The 14,559-nt window shown below is 46.8% G+C and overlaps 6 protein-coding genes across 6 annotated transcripts; 4 read left to right on the forward strand and 2 right to left on the reverse strand.

The window, feature by feature from the left end:
- Positions 1 to 550: 550 nt before the first annotated feature.
- Positions 551 to 3,642, forward strand: BOI2 (polar growth protein; the record flags this gene model as incomplete). The annotated part of the gene is made up of 3 exons (XM_049250346.1): positions 551 to 611; positions 688 to 831; positions 884 to 3,642. 3 exons carry the CDS (start codon positions 551 to 553, stop codon positions 3,640 to 3,642), a joined length of 2,964 nt encoding a protein of 987 aa, XP_049110706.1.
- Positions 3,643 to 4,289: 647 nt separating this feature from the next.
- Positions 4,290 to 6,053, forward strand: LOZ57_001255 (uncharacterized protein; the record flags this gene model as incomplete). Its single annotated transcript, XM_049250347.1, has 1 exon — positions 4,290 to 6,053. The coding sequence occupies one exon, from the start codon at positions 4,290 to 4,292 to the stop codon at positions 6,051 to 6,053; it is 1,764 nt and encodes a 587-aa protein (XP_049110707.1).
- A 473-nt stretch (positions 6,054 to 6,526) lies between these two features.
- Positions 6,527 to 7,035, reverse strand: RPL23A (60S ribosomal protein L23A; the record flags this gene model as incomplete). The annotated part of the gene is made up of 3 exons (XM_049250348.1): positions 6,527 to 6,559; positions 6,628 to 6,705; positions 6,799 to 7,035. 3 exons carry the CDS (start codon positions 7,033 to 7,035, stop codon positions 6,527 to 6,529), a joined length of 348 nt encoding a protein of 115 aa, XP_049110708.1.
- Positions 7,036 to 7,886: 851 nt separating this feature from the next.
- On the reverse strand, positions 7,887 to 9,960 carry RPD3 (histone deacetylase; the record flags this gene model as incomplete). The annotated part of the gene is made up of 4 exons (XM_049250349.1): positions 7,887 to 8,750; positions 8,802 to 9,343; positions 9,393 to 9,693; positions 9,769 to 9,960. The coding sequence occupies 4 exons, from the start codon at positions 9,958 to 9,960 to the stop codon at positions 7,887 to 7,889; spliced, it is 1,899 nt and encodes a 632-aa protein (XP_049110709.1).
- A 694-nt stretch (positions 9,961 to 10,654) lies between these two features.
- On the forward strand, positions 10,655 to 11,869 carry RPN11 (multicatalytic endopeptidase; the record flags this gene model as incomplete). Its single annotated transcript, XM_049250350.1, has 4 exons — positions 10,655 to 10,723; positions 10,827 to 11,080; positions 11,137 to 11,672; positions 11,724 to 11,869. 4 exons carry the CDS (start codon positions 10,655 to 10,657, stop codon positions 11,867 to 11,869), a joined length of 1,005 nt encoding a protein of 334 aa, XP_049110710.1.
- Positions 11,870 to 12,553: 684 nt separating this feature from the next.
- On the forward strand, positions 12,554 to 14,319 carry TIM50 (mitochondrial inner membrane protein required for protein import; the record flags this gene model as incomplete). Its single annotated transcript, XM_049250351.1, has 2 exons — positions 12,554 to 13,666; positions 13,723 to 14,319. 2 exons carry the CDS (start codon positions 12,554 to 12,556, stop codon positions 14,317 to 14,319), a joined length of 1,710 nt encoding a protein of 569 aa, XP_049110711.1.
- Positions 14,320 to 14,559: the final 240 nt, after the last annotated feature.

The raw sequence follows: 14,559 nt of genomic DNA on the forward strand, positions 1-14,559 counted from the left end.
CCCACGTTGCTTTGGGACGGCAATCCTCCCTCCACCCTCGAATTCGAATTTCATAGTTGCCAGAGTGCTGTTCCCTCTAGTGTGTCCTTTCCAATTACCCTGGGCCCCCTGCGCTTTGATGTTTTGTTCCCTGTTGAGCCGAACCGAAGCTTGGGCGTGGAATTGAGCCGTGCATTCCGACTCCGCTGTGGCCTGGACGCGAATTCGAAGCGCGCGGCATCTGATCCTCGAATGTCGTACAGGCCTCCGCAGTCGATACCATTCTAACTCTATGTTTTGTTAACAACGCTCGTCTCTATTCTACTTGAATAGCCTCTCCGGCGATTACTTTTGAAAGTCTGGGCGACTGGGGTCACGGGAAGATCCATGACCTCCAGTGCGTGGTGATTTTTCCACGGATTTTAACAGTGCGGGCTGTCTCTGAACTGTCCGCCTTTACACCTAACTCTATACTCGGGTTGTTTTCTATCCGCTTTCGAAATGCCACTCTGAAAACAGCGCATCTTCACCACGATCTCTATCATCTACTGGACCCTTCGACGCCGCCTTCATGTCTAAGCCTTCGGAAGCCCCACGAGGGGCTCAGCCCGGTGATTTGTTACTCGTTGTTCGTCAGTATATACTATTCTAGGGCGCTGCTCTACCTGCTTCTTTCTGAACCACTATATTAACAATCTTTTTGCTCAGATAATTTTGATGCGCGTGGTGCTGATGAATTGACCCTTCGGCGGGGCGATAAAGTAGAGTTATTAGAGCTTGACGACGGTTTTGGCGATGGTTGGTATCTGGGACGGCATGTGGTTGAAAATCGCACAGGCTTATTTCCAGGAGGTACGACGACCCTCCATTTATGCTTCTATGTTATCTGACAAGAGCAATGCAGTCTATACAACAGCCGATACCACATCGCAGCCTAGCCTTGGCAAGACAGCCGCCCTATCGGCTTCACAAACCTCGGCGATTGAGCAATTCGAAAGCCCACAACATGGTTCGGAGACGGTTTCCTCAATATTGACTAATAACACAAATCCACAGGTCTCAAGATTAGCTGGCGGATCCGAACCTAGTCCTCCTGTCTCAACCGAGCCGAATAATGAGAAAGAGACGCTCCCGATCCAGCCATTATCTAGAAACGCTTCGACCAGCACTGCAAGGGCGCCTGAAATCCAAAGGACCATTAATCAGACCATTGTTCCGCATTTAAGCGGAGAAGACAGCCCGGTACTTAGCGAAACTCTAAGCGTGATTGATGAGCACATTACAAATTTTAGTACACCACGCCAAAGCGTTATTGCGCAAGAGCTGCATCGTGGTGTCAATGATTCCAGCAGTGAGTACAGCAGCCATGGTGGTAACCGTCTTTCTTATATTCATGGCACCGAAACAGACGAAGAAGAGGGCAGGATTCCTACAGAAGCGGATGTCCGACGCTGGGACCATCAACAAGTTTCTAATCACCTAACCGAGCTCGGTGTTGATCCTAGGCACTGCAAAATCTTCAAAGAGCAAGAAATAACGGGTGATGTCCTTCTAGAGATGGATCAAGAATTCATATATATGAAAGATTTTGATTTTGGAGTCATGGGCCGACGACTGAAAACGTGGCATATCATTAAAGCTTTTCAAGAAGAGACAAAGGGCATCGGACAACCTAGACAGTCGACTTCCACGTATTCGGGACGCGTGGCATCCCCAGTAGAGCACGACCGTTCTCAAAGCCGTGCTGTAACAGCCTCTTCATTTCTTCCGCGCATTCCTAGCGTTGGCGAAGCGCGTGGCCCTGTTACCAGGCAATCCAGGGGGGCCACTTTTTCAGGCTACCAAGGAAAGGCACCCCCTTCCCCAATTCCAACAACCAGTTTCAGCCGCCCAAGAACTCGTGACAGCGCGTCCAGACCCTCTCCAGATTTCATTCGACAAAGTAATTACCACCAGCGGCATTCCTCGATAGATGAAGTCTCGAAATCGGCTGGCCCTACCAAGACCAATCCTGTGGGGGCTGCCCATCCGAAAATGGCTCTTGCAAATGGGAGATCCTCTCCCTTCGAACGTCCTTGGCCTAGAAAAGCGGCAACAGATTCGCGGCCAAGCACAGCGCTGGGGACCACGACTACTCAAAACCAGGGGTTACCTATTCCAAACAGACACACCACTATTCCAGGGGGCATAGTTGCCGATGGCTCCCCTGAATTTGACCGCGGTTATTTCTCTGGCGGCGAAGTCGACTCCCGGAAATCTCGCAATGTTTTGAGAAAACGAGAATCAGAAGGCCGGAGTTTGAGCCAGTCAAGACAATCCAGCACGGCGGATGATGCAAAGTTGCGAAATTACAAAAGACATTCACGATTTAGTAGTGTGGACTCTTTGAAAGAGTTCGCTCCTTACTTAGCCTTTGGCAAATTGGGCAGCCCACCAGCTGCAGCTCAACGTCATGAGTTTGTCGAGGATAAATCCCATTCACCACCTGTTACTAATTTAGAACAATCAAGCCATACTACAGGAGGCTTTTTCTCCTCTTTGTCATCCCTAAATTCGAAACTACAGGAAGATAATTCAGGCCACCCTTCCCCGTTACCTTCTAATAGCAAGAGTGTGGGTCCTAAATTTCGGCGCACAATTGGGCTACGTGCCATCTCTGACGCAGTGACGGGAAATGAAAAAGCTCAGCTAGCCTCCAGTGCGTCCTCTCCGGGAAAAGATTACCCAAAATCTCCGGCTCGGACAAACTCCGCCACGCCATCGGGCACATCTAAGAGTTCCGAAATTGAAGCGACGGATCCTCTTTCATCAAGGCCTTCAGAAGCAGGCATATCATTACTTGCCCCTAAAACTCCCTCCCACCGAGGAAAATCAAAGAGGGATACGAGTGCCTATATCCGCGGGTTAGAGAAGAAATCGCCTCAGGAGCAGATAATTGGGTGTGACTATTATGGCTGGATGAAAAAGAAATCGTCAAATCTGATGGCCACCTGGAAGCCCAGATTATTTGTTCTTCGTGGCCGTCGCCTCTCTTATTACTATTCAGAAGACGATACCGAGGAGAGAGGACTGATTGATATCTCGTCACATCGTGTTTTCCGTGCAGATAACGATACAATAACGTCTTTCCATGCCACTATAACTGGGGCGAAAGCTTCACCCACATCTCCAACCAACTCCAATCACTCAAAACCTATATCTCCGAACCAGGATCAAGAGCCAGAGAAAGTCCGGCGGAAAAGTGGCTCCGACGAGCAACCTTTTATTTTCAAACTCGTTCCCCCCAAAAACGGTTTACCCCGTGCCGTACAGTTTACAAAACCGGCAGTTCATTATTTTCAAGTCGACACCCTCCAGCAAGGGCGTTTGTGGATGGCTGCATTGATGAAAGCCACTATTGAGCGTGATCTCAACCTACCTGTTAAAACAACAAACAAACAGAAAACCGTCAGCTTAAAGCAAGCCCGTTCAATGAATCAGCGCCCACCTGCGTTAATGAACTCCTCCAGCAACACCGAGTTGAGAACATCAGCTGATCAAAAGGATCCTCAGTCGAGCGAGGACAATCTTACTCCCCTTCCTGAGGGCATGACATTCGAGGCTATTGAAGGCATTAACTCTTCTTATCTAGATTCATCTTCCTCCCGTTCTTTTTCCACTTAATCTTTCTTCTTTCAGCTATTCTTCTCATCATTTATTTCGTACGTTTCCAATCTTGTTTTTCTGTTTGGTTTGGCCCCTCAAATCTCGCATGTTTTTTCTTCTTGCCTTATCTTTGTCTTGTGCTATCGAAGCTGTAACGATTCGGCGTTGGCCACTGTGATCCGGCGTCAATGATAGGGAGATATACCCTTTGTCCTCGAATATTTTTGAGTTCTAGCGCTTGTGTGGCTTTTGTGCCAGCTCTAATTTGGAGATGGATATTTACGTGCGTGATGGTTTAAAGATATTACTATGTTCTACAACAAACCGGCCGTTTGGATTTCCTATTGATATTTTTGGTTTTTTTTTTTTGCCTTGAATAGTCCATTATTGCTTAATCTTGCTCTATCAAGATCCATTACGACCTGGAATACCTGTACGATACTTAACTCAATGTTAATGCAATTCATGTCAATCATCAATTCTTTGTTTTACTTCCCAAAAGCCCTTACATCGTTACGTAGATTAGATGTTTACACAACTGGTCTGCTAATTTTGCGTTGACCTCGAATCCTTAGTTAACTCTAATCCGCAAATTGTTTGCCCCTTATTATGAAAACAAAGGTGCTCAGCACCGAGCTGCTTGCACCGTCCATGCCTTTTTCTCTATGTTTCTCTGCCATGTGCTCCAGCGGAGCCTCTCCATCCTGTTACCCATATCGATAGCGTCGCTCGTATACCTTTACCTTTACCCCGTTTTTCACGGTTGCGCTTTTCCAGTACCCGCGTCTGACCTCTCCGGACCTGAGCCTGCGTTGGCTTCGTTTACGAATATCTTGAAAGAACATTTTAGATACGGCAATCAGAGCCGGGACTCGAAACAATCAATTTCTCCCGCGCCGTTTAGATTACTGGTACTCGCTGATCCACAGATTGAGGGGGACAGTTCGCTTCCTGGGCCTAATGATGGCTTAGCCGGCCGTTTCTGGAAGCACTGGAACAGTGTCGTGTCGGCGGAGACGTGGGAGGACCGCTTTTTTGCTCTTAGGAAAGGCACAAAACAAGTACTTCTTGTGGATATTCCGCGCAGCCTTGAGACGGTTCGCAAGCAGGTGGATTTGGTCGGAAATGACTACTATCTTGCACACATATATCGCACACTACATTGGTGGGTTATACCATCACATGTCACAGTACTAGGTGACTTAATTGGTAGTCAATGGGTCTCTGATACGGAATTTGCTGTGCGCTCTGGAAGATACTGGAATCAGGTATTCAGGGGCGGCGTCCGAGTCGATGACGAGATAACAATTACTGGAATGAATGGGTATGGCAACGGAGCGGAGAAGACGGAGATGTTTACGTTATCAAAGGATAGAAGCGAGAAGACGGCATGGTCGAGTCGCATTATCAACATTGCTGGGAATCATGATGTGGGATATGCAGGAGATATAAGTGAAAAGCGACTCGATCGGTTTGAAAGGGAGTTCGGACGACATAACTGGGATGTGAGATTTCAGTATCCTATCTCCGCAGGGAACGATCCAGAGGGCAAGCAGATAAACGCTTCGATCCACCTTATTGTGCTGGATAGCTTGCTTCTTGACACTCCCGCTCTCAGTCAATCTTTAGCAAGCCAGACATATGGTTTTATAAATGATTTGATATCCCACCGCCTACGCCCTGTTGAAGACCAGAGCAGCTTCACACTTCTTCTTACCCATCTACCACTTCACAAAGAAGCCGGGGTATGCACCGATGCTCCCCTTTTTGCTTTCTTCAGCAAGGACGATGACAAACCTATTGATGGGGAGCTACGTTTTAAAGAGGGTGGGTTAAGAGAACAGAATCACATCAGCGCTCAGCTCAGCCATCACGGTATTTTACAAGGCATTTTTGGGATGAGCGGCGAACCCAATGCCCTTGCTGGGGGTATGGGAAGGAATGGATTGATTTTAACTGGACATGATCACACTGGCTGTGATACTGAGCATTTTATCAATCGAACTTCGGTTACCTCAGAAGACTCGAGCGACACTTCACCTGCCTGGACATGGGATGCTCGGCTATACAAATCAGAGAACAAACAGCATTACAGTTCACCCCCCAATCCCTCTATTAGAGAAATTACCCTCCGTTCCATGATGGGCGAGTTTTCTGGCAATGCTGGTCTATTGTCACTTTGGTTCGATTCTCGCCCATCAGTGATGGAATGGAAATACGAATTTACTACTTGCCAGTTAGGCGTGCAGCATATTTGGTGGGCAGTACATATCATTTGTCTGGTTACATCGAGCATAGTCGCAGTTTGGCTTGGATTGGTCCTACTAGGTAGAAGCACAAATGCTGATGTCGCTATAGTGAAATCGATGGCCCCACCAGTTGCTGTGAACTTAAAGATAAAGCAGGTATATAAGCCAAAAGCTACGTGAATAGATACCCTGGATATAGTGTATATAGCCAAATATGTGATCTAGCTTGAACCGCGATATTACTCTTTTTAATCTTAAATATTTAACGTATATGACCCTATTTCATTTAGTGGCAGGCAGATACGCATTGGTATCGGAACAATCGAGTGCTGGATATCCAAAATCCATGAAGGGTGTATCAAAGGGCTGACTCAAAGTCAATAAGTAGTTTGAGAAGTAGCTGTCATTTCGAAAATAGGCTACACCTGGTGTCACAAGGTGACAGCCCACCAGCCATCCCACACCCGCGCTGGGTTCTCTAGTCGGCGGCCAAGCTATATGAATAGATTCATTAAACGGTATGGGGTAGCATCCAGAAGGACTCCATGACACAATAGATATGAATAAACCGGGATATAGCATTTAACCTTGCGTATCACATTAAAATAAAACGCCTAGAGTGTGTATTCGTAGTTTTGTTTCGCAATCCCAATTTACATCACAACACCAGAGTTACTCGCGATACGCTAGATGAAGGGAAAATGTATTAGAGACAATAGTACCTAGTTGTCAAAGGGGTCTGATTAGCACTTACTGGCCATAATTCAGCGGCTTCCTTTCCAACAGGACCTGTGATAGCTGAACCCTTCATTTCACCCTTGGCGTTGACAATCTATGAGAAAGAGACTGATCAGTAATCCCTTCAAATCACGCACGTTTTGGCCCGCTGTGCCACCAGAAATAACTCCATTTCAGGAACACTCACCACACCAGCGTTGTCCTCAAAATACAAATAGATACCGTCGGGGCGCCTCCATGGCTTGCTCTGTCTGACAACGACGGCGGGCATAACCTTCTTTCGCAATTCTGGCTTTCCCTTCTTAACGGTAGCCATGACCATATCACCAACACCGGCAGCGGGAAGACGGTTAAGACGGGCGCCCCAGGCCTTGACTGAGATGATGTAGAGATTTCGCGCACCGGAGTTGTCGCAGCAGTTCATCACGGCACCCCTATTGGCAGGAAAAAGCAGGGAATCAGCCTCAGTTTCGTGGTTATCTCTCAAAATCCACCCCATCCCATCCCCCCCCCATTACCTCCTCATCATGATCGCGCGCCTTTGATTTTTAAAAATGGATGGAAAAGCAGCGGGACGTGAGTTCTAGGGAAACGTACACTGGCAAACCGAGTGTCATCTTAAGCTTGTTGCCGGCGGCACCGCCACGACTAATGCACCCCACGAGTCAGCACATTTCCTAATTCAAAAGTCTTTGGTACAAGTATCCGGCCTTTGGCCCTTGCAGGAATATATCCCAAAAGAGGGTTTTCGGCCATCCATTGATCATGGTTGCGGAGCAATTCTCACCCTCTCTTCGACATTTTGATAAAATATTAACTACGCGACTAACGACAAGGAGACAAAAGGTCCAAGAGGTGATCGAAGAAGTCGCGTTGCCGAGGAAGAGTTGTGTCGACTGCACTTCACGGTGATGAGATTCAATTTCCTCTGGATTTCGTTTAGTGTGGGCTTCAAACTCTTGGCACCGTCTGAGCATAGTCGCCGTGTCGCACGTGACTAGCCCTAAACCCTAATAGCGCCGATTTGGTAGTTATGTATTCAAAGAGGATAATTTGATATTCTGGATTATATTCTAGATACCACTGCTACAAAGGCCGTACCATGTAGAGCACAAAGAGAGCACAGTGTAATCCATAGATGTAACTCCCAACGCAAATAATCCGCCGGCTTTTCCCACGCCTCGCCAATCCTTGAGACCAGAAACTCCCAGTCCCTACCAAGCGCCAGACTATAAATGTCATATTGAGTACAAATAGGTATGGTGGGCGCCTTCGCTACTGTCCCGCCGTAGATGTTTCCTCGGGTTCAGCTGGTGGAGTAGTAGTCGATGGAACAGAAGGTAGGGGCTCGGGTTCGCGTGCAGGCTCGGTTTCAGGCTCTGGCGATTTTCGCGGTGTAGCTGACGGGGCTTCGTTGACCGCTTGAAGCTCTAATGGCTCCTCCTCCTCTGGGGCAGCATCCTCCATTACCGTATCCTCGTCGGGATCAGGTCGCGTAGACTCTCCAGGTGAGATGGGAGGAGACGGGCCCAATGCTCTTTCTTCAGTGGCAGGGACAGTGGGCTCAAGAGAGGGCTCTTCGGTCCCAATTCTTGATCCAGGGCGAGTAGACGGTTCCACCGTCGGTGTTGGTGACCGCTTGTCTTGCATATCGGCATCTAGAGCATCTTCGTTCTTTTCATCGGCCACAACGTCCTCGTCTGCTATAGAAGATGCTTCATGAGGAGTACCTATCCCGCTGTTTAGCCCGGACTCTGACTCTAAGTTTCGATAATCAATCTGATTCCGTCTTTTCGTGCCGTTAGGTTGACGACGAACCCCAATTTCGGCAGCCATTTCTTCATCCTCACTTTCGCTAAGCTCTCCGTCTTTCTCGATATATTGATCAAATCTTCGCTTACTATATCGCTTGTCTTTGTTTTCGTCTTCATCTAAATCGTCAAGAATAGCATCGGCTTCGTCATCCATCCCATCAAGTAAAGGATCACGTGGAACGTCAGTCATTTGGACAGAGGGGGCATGGGCAGAACGCTTGAGATTCTCGATGACCTGTGTTCGAATTCTGTCAATATATTCCCTGGAGTTGTTATTGTCCATATTCGAGGGTCGAACATCCAGCTCATAATCAGGTGAAAAATACTTTCAAAAGTGTCAGTCAAGGTTCTTTTTGAGTGAAACCAGAAACCTTACTTCATAATAATCATTGTACGGTAGCTCTGTAGGTAGCTGGTCACCAACCAACAGTCCAGTCTCAAATGCCCAGGTGCGCGCAACGTTCCTCATTGTATACCCACCGCCACCTAGAATCATTGTTGGAAGGCCAAATCCTTTGACATACTTCACGCAATTGGCATGACCTCTCATACTTAGGTTGAAACAGCCAAGACGATCACCAGATAAGCTATCTCCACCGCATTGAAGTACAACAGCCTCAGGGCGATACCATTCCATAACACTTTTGATAACGGGTTCAAAGATCCCTTTGTAGGCGACATCATCAATGCCATCGCGAAGCGGGACGTTTACTGCGTAATATCTGCCGGCACCGACACCAATATCCCGGAGCTCACCGGTACCGGGAAAGTACTCACCGTACTTATGGAACGAAACAGTCATGACTCGGTCAGTAGTGTAGAAGGCTTCTTCAACGCCATCACCATGATGCACGTCAATATCAATATAGAGAACGCGTTGCTTAAAACGAAGCAGCTCAAGAATTCCAAGAACAATGTCTTTTTAACGGTCAGTAGGGAGACTTTAATACTTAAATAAGAAACTTACCATTCACATAGCAGAACCCACTTGCTTCACTTTTCTTTGCATGATGCAAACCACCAGCCCAGTTCACAGCAATATCACATTTACCCCTGTTGAGTCGTGCAGCGCCTTCCATGGAGCCACCTGCACTAATACCGCAGAACTCAAAGAGTCCATCAAAAACAGGGCAATCGTCACCAACATTATATCGTTGTTGTTCTTTTTGAAATGCATCCATATTATCTGGCGTCACCTTTGACAAAAAGTCAATGTATTCATCTGTATGAAACTGGGTCATTTCCAGCTTGGTTGCTGGTTTGGCACGCTAGATTTGCCAAAACAAGATCAGCATGTCAATAACAGCAGAAATTCCATTTCCCAGTCAAATTTATGGACTCACATATATTTCCATTTTCTTATACAAGCTATAGTTCATGACCAAGCTGTGTGTCATTCGGATGCGATGAGGCTTCATGGGATGACCAGCGACATAGGCATAATTACCTACATCCGAATCGTAAAAGTAGGCAACCCGCTTCTTTTCAGCGGCGCCATTTGCCATGGACAGGTCAATGGGGCCGAGGCCAGCCATCGTTCAAGTCCAGGGGACCAGATGGAGCCGGTCGTCGAAAGAGAACGAAGAGAAGGTGAGGTTAAAACGGGGAAATGAAGGTTCAAAGTTGGTTAGACTGGAAAATGAAGCCAGTTTCATGGGCTACAATCAAGTAGCACCCCGCGATCCTCAGCTGAGAGCGCGTATTCTTGGGCTTTGACTGGTATAAGAAAGAAGAGACTTCTGGCGGCGGACTGCTGGCGGAATGATTTCATGGGGGAAGGGCCACAAAGCATGGGCGCTGAGCGTTGATTGGTGGCTTGCACCTGACCTGCGTTGGCGGATCCGCACCCGAACCTAGCGTGCTGACTAACCTAGAAGTTAGTTCACCAGTAGGTACTTGGCTGACTAAGCCTGAGAAATTCAGCGATTAACCATGATTACTAAGCGCTTCATGATGCTAGTTAATTGGCCCGTATGAGAGCTGTCTGTTTATGTAAGGCACTAATCTCGAACATGGCCCTAGAGGTTATGTTCAGTTTATAGGGACGGTACTCCGACCATCAGATGCGATTTTAAACATAACTTGACGATAGTTATCCATTACTCCTCTGCTAATATCCTCTCCACTTAAAACCACCAAACTCTAGACCTACCTTCTTTAGCTCTGTAACAAGTCCTGTCGACTTCCCAGCCCATTCCGACTTGTGCATACGCTCTGAACAGTATCAACATGGACCGTCTAGGCCGAATGCTACAAGCAGCCCAGGGTATGGGCATGAATGGCGCTGTTCCTAGCATTGTGAGTTTTTATTTTTACATTACCCTAAGGTGTCATTGGGTGTTTAATTCCAAAGCTCATCGGCACCACTTACTTTATCAAGAGCTGACATTGTTGTTGTTAGGATACCCAAAACCTCATCGATAATTCAGAGACAGTTCATATATCATCGCTTGCCTTATTGAAGATGCTACGGCATGGCCGAGCGGGTGTCCCCATGGAAGTTATGGGTCTGATGTTGGGAGACTTTGTCGATGAATATACTGTCAGAGTCGTCGATGTATTTGCTATGCCTCAGAGTGGTACGGGCGTTAGTGTTGAAGCTGTTGATCCTGTGTTTCAGACAAGTATGATGGATATGCTGCGGCAAACCGGAAGGTTGGTCGAACGTGTAGGCGCGAATTCTTGAGTTAAACATACTGATCTATATTTAGGCCAGAAACAGTGGTTGGATGGTATCACTCACATCCTGGTTTTGGTTGCTGGCTTTCTTCCGTTGACATCAATACACAACAATCCTTTGAACAACTTACGCCGCGAGCCGTCGCTGTTGTCGTCGATCCGATCCAATCCGTCAAGGGAAAAGTAGTTATCGATGCATTTCGGCTGATTGCGCCACAAACGCTTGTAATGGGACAGGAGCCACGACAGACCACCTCCAACTTGGGTCACTTGAATAAACCATCGATCCAGGCTCTAATTCACGGCCTGAACCGCCACTACTACAGCATTGCAATCAACTACAGGAAAACCGGGTTAGAAGAGAACATGCTGATGAACTTGCATAAGCACGTTTGGACGGACGCTTTGCAGATGAAAAATTTCCGTGAAGACCGAGAACAAAACGTGGAGAGATTACAGAAGCTAGTTGGGCTTGCAGAAGGATACGAAAAGCGGGTAAAAGAAGAGACTGAGCTCTCGAAGGATCAATTGAAGACTAGATACGTTGGGAAGGTAGATCCAAAGAAACGTAAGTTCTATTGGTTTCTTCGTTGATCGACATGTTCTAACTAGCTTGTAGATATCCAAGATGTTGGACAACAGCTCATTGAAGACAATATCGTCGCAATTTCTCGACAAATGATTGACAAAGAAGCGTCTCTCGCCCGGGAGTCAGAGAAGGGAGGCCACCAAGGCGACAAAATGGAAACAGATGAGGAGCTGTAGTATAATTTTCATATTTTAAGCCAGATGTGAAGTAGTAAGGCTAGATAGATACCAACCATGCTTTAAGACCTCTTCTGACTTAAATGGGGTCTTATCCGCAGAGTACTCCGTACTACAAATATATCTATTGGAGTTTCCAAGTGGGTATAGTATGTCAGTCAGTGTAGAGTGAATCACTATTTAGAATGAAAAATTCATAATTGAAGAGCAAACAATTTCATGTCAGAGAGCAACAATGCCTTAGTACTTGATGTATCGAAACGAACGGGACGACAAAGTCATTGGATCTCTCATAGTCGTTCTTGGAAGCCTGATGACCCGAACCAGGTCTTTGTCTCCCCAGCTAATACAACACAGTGCATACTCAGGGTTTTGTATCCCATGCAGAGCGTCAAATTTCTTGGGTGGTTCAACTTTCATTTGGTGAAAAAAGAAAGAAAAAATGGAAGCGAAAAAAGTTCAAGCACCTTTTATGGTTATTGGCCGCTAATCCCAAACCAGTTGTCACGAGATTGCACATCAGGCGGCTGTCAGCCGCCGTAGCAAGATGGAGCTCCAATGAATTTTTGAAGACAAACCACTCAAACTGTTCTCTTTATGTTATCTTTTGCTGCACATTTGGCTCTGGCACATGAGGAAAACAGTGCCTTTCTTTTCAATTAATGTGAAAGAGAACTTGCCGAGATGCTTAGCCGTGCTGCTCTGCCCTTGCTGAGGCAGAGAGCTCTTCCCACCTCCGTCAGAATATGCTCCGCATCCCTCAGAGCAAGATGTTACGCGAAAGATAACCGACCTCATGGCTATAAAACACCTCCGTCCGCCCCATCTTCCAGCTCCTATACCGATTCCTCTCAGAAACCGAAAGTTGTTCAACCGTCACAGAACACTCAAAACTCCCAAAACTTCTCGGAGCAACAGACAGAATTCGAATCGGGGCCTGAATCGCAGAAAAACAATGCCACACAGTATACCGGTGCTGGCGCTGGTGTAAGTCATGCTCAAGCAGAGTCACCCGGCGCCAATGCGAAAGCTCCGGACTATACAGACGCCCAGGCCGAATTTGAGTCTCACAAGGATGCTACGGAATCGGAACCCGTATCACCTCAACAACCTCTCCCTGATCTCACGCGCGGTATACCGTCCACAATTGCTGCAGAATTAGCTTCTAAGTCAAAACGTCGCGGCCCAACTGGACTGAACCTTACGGAAGATCCGGAGAAAGGCGATACTAGTGAGGGGGGTGGTGGAGGGGGCGATACTCCTAAAGATGCATACGTTTCTTCGCTTGAACGCCGCCGCAATCAGCTTGCAAATCTAACTTATGCTATTTTCCTTGGTCTTGCTGTATCCGGAACAATGTACCTTGGGCGGAATTGGTCCACAGACGAAGAAGAGAAAGCCCACCCAGACGCTCCATCGGGATGGGGATTTGATCTCTTTTTCAAGCGCATCAAGGCCCGCTTTAACGATTTGACAAGTTATTATAAAGACCCTGCCTTTAACCAGCTGTTACCGGACGAAGACCCCACCCTCAGACAACCTTATACGTTAGTATTAAGTTTAGAAGACTTACTTGTTCACAGTGAATGGACTCGAGAGCATGGATGGCGAGTAGCTAAACGACCTGGGGTTGATTACTTCCTCCGTTACCTGAACCAATACTACGAACTTGTCTTGTTTACCAGTGTCCCTAGTTTTATGGCTGATCAGGTTATTCGAAAATTGGATCCTTACCGCATCATTCGTTGGCCACTATTCAGAGAGGCTACGAAGTACGAAGATGGTGAATATGTCAAGGTAAATAAATATTGGCGTCATTCCAGCTATATATGATTTTCGCTAATTGAAAGTAGGATCTGTCCTATCTTAATCGCGACCTGTCCAAAGTCATTATAATCGATACACATGAGCCACACACAAAACGCCAGCCCGAAAACGCAATCATTCTCCCCAAATGGAAAGGTGACCCGAAGGATACATCCCTCGTTTCCCTTATTCCCTTCCTGGAATATGTCGCAGGCATGGGCATGGATGACGTCAGAACCGTTTTGAAATCCTTTGAAGGCACATACGTCCCTGCAGAGTTCGCCCGAAGAGAGAAAATTATGCGTGAAAAGTTTGAAAAACAACTAGAGGAAGAACGCGCCAAGCGACCCAAACACAGTATTGGCAGTATCGCATCACTTTTTGGTATCAAACCAATGGGTAACGCTATTGATGGTCTGGACCATAGCACTACTGAAGGCCTGGAGCAAGGTAAAATGCTGTGGGATCAGATTCGTGAAAGAGGACAAAAACAATATCTAATAATTGAGAAGGAGATTCAAGAAAATGGAGAAAAATGGCTTGCTGAGATGGCGGCAGAAGAAGAAAAGGCAAGAGAAGAGCAGATGAAAGGAATGAAGAGCCAATTCACGAGTTTCTTCGGCAGCCCTGAAGAAAAAAAATAAACTTGAAACCTCGGGACTCATTGCGTATGGGAGAAAGAATTAACGAAGAAGACAGCTACCTATGACCTATCATCCCCTTTAATTGTATAAACCACTGTTATTTCTGTTCAAGTTCACTTCTGACACGATTTAAGTCATGGCCCGCACCCCCCTACCCTTTTGTTCGACACTAGTTAGGTTATTTGGACTACCGATCTTCTATTTTTTCTTGTCCCTGGCATCTCCGATCATCTTACTCAA

Source organism: Ophidiomyces ophidiicola (genome assembly GCF_022830035.1).
Source record: "Ophidiomyces ophidiicola strain CBS 122913 chromosome Unknown scaffold_3, whole genome shotgun sequence".
Classification (NCBI taxonomy): domain Eukaryota; kingdom Fungi; phylum Ascomycota; class Eurotiomycetes; order Onygenales; family Onygenaceae; genus Ophidiomyces; species Ophidiomyces ophidiicola.